A 6,219-nucleotide genomic window follows, 5' to 3' on the forward strand; every position below is an offset into this window, starting at 1 on the left:
ACCAGAAGGAAGGGACCCTAGAAGTTTTGGGGAAAGACCACACGCCGCACGAGAGAGGCACAAGCTCACACGGCGCGCCCCAAGGGGGGCGCGCTGTTTGAGCTTGTGGCCCCTCGCAACTCCATTTGACCTAATTCCAGTCCCATAAATTCCCTAAAATCTAGAAACCACCAGAGCGCGACCTGAAAAAATTATTCGCTGCCACAAGCCTTTGTTCTTCCGCGATCCCATATGGAGGCCTCCGCGTGTACTCTACCAGAGGGGGAATCAACCTTGCTGCACCTCCGATGATGTGTGAGTAGTTCCTCACACGGTCTACGGGTCCATAGCAGTAGCTAGATGTTCTCTTTTGAGATCGATATGATGTAATCCTTTTATCCAGTGTGTTTGTTGGGATCTGATGATTTGTGTGTTTATGATCAGGTTATTCACTGAATGTTATTGAGTTATTTCTGAACTTTATTATGTGTGATTGTTACATCTATGTAATGCTTTCCGATCTGTGAGTTATCTTTGGTCAAGTTGATGATTACATCTTCAGTGGAAGTGGTGCATAGTAGTAGGTTCAATCTTGTGGTGTCCTCACTTCATGACAGAAGGGGTAGCGAGGCACATATTTGTATTGTTGCTGCTAATGATAAAATGACGGGGTTTGATCATATTAGTTGGTCTTATTTTGTATACATTATGCCATCTTGCTTAAAGCATTACTCTGTTTGTCATGAACTTAATACGTAGAGGGGCAAGCATAGAAGCGCTTTCGAAGTGGAGTAATAGTAGTAGATGCAGATGGATGTCGGTCCACTTGTCACGAACGTAATGCCTATGTACTGATCATGCCATGATAACATCATAACTATGTGTCATTCTGTTAATTACCCAACAGTAATTTGTCTACCCAACATATCGTTTGATATGCTCTTGAGAGATATGCCTCTAGTGATGTTATGGCCCCCAGGTCCATTTAAAGCTTATTACTAAAACCCTAAAAACCCTGCTGCAGTTTATTTACTTTTATTTTACTCTACAATATATATATATATCTACCAACATCAGAATTGATCCTTGCAATTAATGAGTACAAGGGGATTGAAAACCCTCTTACCTGTGTTGGGTGCAAGTATTTGTTTGTGTGTGTGCAGGTATTGTTGATCGTCATTTGTGTGAATCTCCTATTGGTTCGATAAACCTTGGTTCTTTACTAAGGAAAATACTTTCTGCTACTATACTACTTCACTCTTTCTCTTTGGGGAAATCCTAACGCCTATCACAAGTAGCATACAACCAGCGATCCAAAGAAGAAGGATATAGGAGAAAGCTTCAACATGTGGGAGGACGAGCTATTGTGCTATGCTTGGTTGGCCACTAGTATTGATCCAATCCATGTCATAGAGCAAAAGGGCACAACCTTTTGGAGGAGCATTCACATATGGTTCCATGAACACAAGCATTCGTGCCCTACTACAACGCGGTCATCCGCAACCGTGAATGCAAGTTCCTCAAGCATTGATGGTACATCATCCAAGAGGCCATGTCAAAGTATTGTGGGAACTTGAAGCATCTCATCGCACGGTGGCCTAGGCGGCTAACAGTGCACAAATCACCAAGCAAGTTGATCACTAGTCGGATATGCATAGCTTTGTTGATCACTAGCCGGACATGTATTGTTTTGTTGATACTAGACAAATATGCATTGTCGACAATGTATCACTTTGTACCCTACTCGTGTTTGTGTGGTGTATAAGAAGTTGGAGAAGAAGTCCTTCACCGTCATGCATTGTTGGTTGAAGTTGAATGGGCAACCGAAGTGGAACCTTTTCATAGCCAAGACCGCCGCGCAAGTCAATGAGGAAGAAACCGGTGACCCTATTGACCCAACACAAGAACCGCTGAAGATGGTTAGAAAAAATTTACGGGGGAAGAAGTGGGAGGAGGAGAGGGCGAAGCGAGATGGTGCGGCGGCCAAGCTGACGAGAGGTTCGAGGACATCTTAGCGAAAAAGGAGGGCACATGTGTGAAGTGCTCAAACATCAAGGAGGAGGAGAAGGTGGAGAGGTTCAAACTATTAATGGAGGCGACGGACAAGAAGCTCAAGCTCGAAGAGAGGAGGACCATGATTGAAGAGAGGAAGGCCGCGCTCAAGGAAAAGAGGGTGAAGATCGCCGCCAATGCGAAGGAGGCCAGGATGTTGACTTTGAATGTGGACTCTTTGGATGCTGACACAAGAATCATCATGCAATCCATCCGCTACAAGATGTTGCAGCGGAAAAAAGATTAGTTGGCGGGGACTATGAATGAGGACGCAGCGAGGCGTACGCGAACGTGGAGGCGAAGACGGAGGCGGAGGCAAAGGCTGCCTACGCGGCGGCGACGACACCACCTTGATCGGGGAGACACGAATGGGATTGCTGATCCGGCAGGGCAGAAATGCACGGACTGCCGAACTGATGTTCTTTTGTATTGAATTCATGCACCAGCCAACTCATCCAAAAGTCGAACTGATGGAGGGTGGTGGGCAATATATTTCAACACCCCCCCACGTGTAGGCTATTTTTGTCCTTAGACGTGGGTTCGATGGAGGCCACAGAATCGTTTTTTTATAATACTGCGTTGGCAGGATCTTGAACTCAAGACCTCTTAGCTTGGATACCATATTAGATTCATGCACCAGCCAACTCAACCATCAGACCGATCTATGGGAGAGGGTTGGACATTATACTCCAACACTCCCCCTCATGTCTATACTCCTTTGGAGCTATATGACGTGGGCAGTGGAAGCGGGGGCAGGCCGCAATTATTTATTGCGTTTTACTGGGTTTTGAACCCTGCACCTCTTGGTTGTAAGTTTATGCACTTAACCAGTTCACCCAAAAGTCCGAACTGATGAAAGGGAGGTTGATCAGACTGACGGCGGTGCTATATGCGCCATGGCGGGGACGGCGCACAGATCAGAGTCGATGACGATGTTGTCGGTGATGTCCCGGACGATGACGACAAAGACGGACCGGCAATGGAGACCGCGCGGACGAGCGGTCGGCAGTGACGCACGAAGGCACCCCTTGGGTGGCGTGTCCATCCTGGCCGTGCGGGTGATTATGAAGCGGCTGGTGTAGAGATGACGTCGATGGCGGAGTAGTGGCGCGGGGGTCAACGACGTTGGCGGGCGACACAAACCGATCTTAGATTGGAAAACCAAAAAGTAAACACCGATCAAAGCGACCGACGAAAGAGAGAAAACCTAGATGAAGAGATCGGGAAAAAGACTCTTTAGGGCAGCAGGTCACCACGATCGGCAGAAGAACCATAGGTACGGGCAGCGCGGCCCCCGGCGGCGGTCATGGCAGCCAACTGCCCCGGGGGCGGCGCAAGAGGCTGAAGCGACAGGCGACGGCTACGGTTTGGATCAGTTAGGCTGATACCATGTTAAAAGAGAGAGGGGGGGATTGGTGGAATCGATGTTTATTGCTTGAGCTTCGTGGGCATATATATATAGGAATACAATGACCAATTTGGACAAATCCAAGTCTATCTAATGTTTTCTAATGAATCAATATACTCAATTTTGAATTCTGGCATGTAAATACAATGACCAATATAGGAATACAAAAGAAGTCAGGACAAATCCAAGTCTATCTAATGTTTTCTAATGAATCAATATACTCAATTTTGAATTCTGGCATGTAAAAACTAAGCATATTTGCCTCTTTTTGGTTGTGATCGGGTATGCGATCTGACACTGGTGTGATCCGGCACGCTATTTGAATCGAAGTATATGAATTTGAATTTACTGACGGACATATATAGAATATCGTTGGATCTTGGATGACGGCCTCCCGCATTCGTATCCGCTAACTGGTCTCCCCTTCCCGTGAAGGGATGCAGAAAAAAATTTGCTGATCGCCGAAGATCCCTAAAACACCAACAATTAATATGGGAGATGTAGTTGTCTTATTATTCAAACAAATTAGTGAAGTGACACATGCGAGATTCGTACTCCAGCTACTGTAGTAATACAAAACCTTAAATCGACAAACAAACTGACACCGTACAGCATTCAGGAAAAAAACTCGTATTTTTTTCCAGCTCTGACTTTTTAACCACCAGGGGACGCGCCGCGGCAGCTCCTCAGCGGGTGGAGCCGTGGCGCGACGGCGCAGACGAGCGGGTGCTTCCGCGGCAGCGTCAGCCCGGGCCCCTCCTCCATGTCCACCTTGTCCGCGCCGCCCGCGGGCCGCCACTCGAAGCACTGCACCATGGCGGCCAGCGCCGCCTGCACCACCAGCATGGCCAGCGACGCGCCGGGGCAGATCCGCCGCCCGGACCCGAACGGCAGCATGTGGAAGTGCTGCCCGCGCACGTCCGTCCCGGCGTTCGTGCCCCCCTCCAGGAACCTCTCCGGTCGGAACTCCAGCGGCTCCGGCCAGCACGACGGGTCGCGCCCGATGGCCCACACGTTCACGAACACCGTCGCGCCGGCCGGCACGTCGTACCCGCTCACCTTGCACTGCTCCAGGGACCGCCGCACCACCAGCGGGCCCGTCGGGTGTAGCCGCAGCGTCTCCTTGGTCACGGCCTGCAGGTACGGCAGGTTTGGGATGTCCGACTCGTCGGCGAGCCGGTCCTTGCCGACCACCGCGTCCATCTCGTCCTGGGCCTTCCGGAGAACGTCCGGGTTGTTGATCAGCTCCGACAGCGCCCACTCCACCGTGATCGTCGTCGTGTCCGTCCCCGCCGCGAAGATGTCCTGCACCAATTAAAGAGATTTATGTTAAGCACTGCATCGATTTGATCGCATCGTTTGTGAACAGATCGGGCAATCCATCGTGTACCAGCATGAAAGCCTTGATGTTGTCTCTGGTGAGCTGCATCTCGGCGGCGTCGTCTTCGTGCATGTCGAACAGGATATCAAGAATGTCCTTACGCTCCCCCTCGCCACCGTCGTCGGAGTCGGCGGTCTCCCGTTGCTGCCGCCGCTTGGCGTCCCTTGCCGTGAGTATCCTCTCCATCATGACGTCGAACTTGCGGTGCACGGCGTCGATGCGCTTGCCGAGGCCCTGCACGTCCCAGTTCTTGAACGCGCCGATGTAGTCCTGCAGGTTGAACGTGCCCGTGAGCTCGGCCGTCTCGGCGACCACGCTCCGCATCTCCTCGGTGTCGTTGTCGTCGCCGGTCCACCGCCGGCTCATCACCATCCGCGAGACGATGTCGCCGGTCAGGCCCATGAGCGCGGCGTCCACGTCCACGGTCTTGCCCTCGGCGGCGCTCTGCCCCAGGGAGACCACGAGGCGCGACACCTCCTCGCGGCGGACGTGGCTGAGGCGGTCGAGGGTGCGGCCCGCGAGGAGCTCGCGTACGCAGGCCTTCTTCATGAAGCGCCAGAAGGGCCCGTACGCGGAGAAGGAGAAGTCCTGGCCGCCGTAGGTGAGGCGGTGCACCGCCGTCGGCTTGGGGCGGTCCAGGAACGCGGCCTCGTGGGTCTTGAGCACCTCGCGGGCGGCGTCCGGGGAGCAGGCGGCGATGCAGGGCATGGAGCCGAGACGGAGGTAGAGGAGCGGGCCGTGGCGCTCGGCCAGGCGGTGCAGCGCCTGGTGCGGCAGCGGCACGAGGAGGTGGAGGTGGCCGAGGATGGGCAGGCCGAATGGGCTAGGCGGGAGGCGTAGCTCGCCGCTCCTCTGCCGGGTCACGGCGTACAGGACGGCGGTGAGGCCGGCGACGAGCAGAAGGAGCGGTACGCTGGTGCCGGTGGGAATGAACAGGTCTCGTGCTGCCTGCGCCATTTCCATGCTGACGATGGAGCGGAGTTGACTGCCCTGCTTAGATCTGCTCGTTCTAGCTTTGTCCATGTGATTAGCGATTAGCAAGGTTATTTATACATGTACTTGGCTGTAGTGTTCTTAACACAAGTTTGTTTTTGTCCAGATCTACCTAGATACTCTAATCAACAAACATGACTAATTGTACTCCATGTCTCCATCCTACATGAAAAGGCAATGTACACTCATGATTAAAAATTGGAATCTAATAAGTAGCTGTTGTCAAGTACCTACACTTGGCAAATCGAAGGATTTTTTATGACAAGTTTAGTGATATGAGGATGACAATTTTAGTTGACAAGTATGGCAACTTTGTGCTTAAATTGGAATCTAATAAGTAGTTGATTGCCAAGTACGTACGCTTGGCAAGTCGACTATTTTTTTATGAGTTTAGTGATGTGAGGAT

The 6,219-nt window shown here is 51.5% G+C and overlaps 1 protein-coding gene across 1 annotated transcript; it reads right to left on the minus strand.

Moving 5' to 3' along the window:
• Positions 1–3,931: 3,931 nt before the first annotated feature.
• On the minus strand, positions 3,932–5,827 carry LOC125522794 (cytochrome P450 93A3). Its single transcript, XM_048687824.2, has 2 exons — positions 4,830–5,827; positions 3,932–4,744 (listed from the first exon to the last, which is right to left on the minus strand). Exons 1-2 carry the CDS (start codon positions 5,781–5,783, stop codon positions 4,094–4,096), a joined length of 1,605 nt encoding a protein of 534 aa, XP_048543781.1. The 5' UTR covers positions 5,784–5,827; the 3' UTR covers positions 3,932–4,093.
• Between the last annotated feature and the right edge of the window lie 392 nt (positions 5,828–6,219).

Source organism: Triticum urartu, chromosome 7A, assembly GCF_056163025.1.
Source record: "Triticum urartu cultivar PI428250 chromosome 7A, HENAU_Tu73, whole genome shotgun sequence".
Classification (NCBI taxonomy): Eukaryota; Viridiplantae; Streptophyta; class Magnoliopsida; order Poales; family Poaceae; genus Triticum; species Triticum urartu.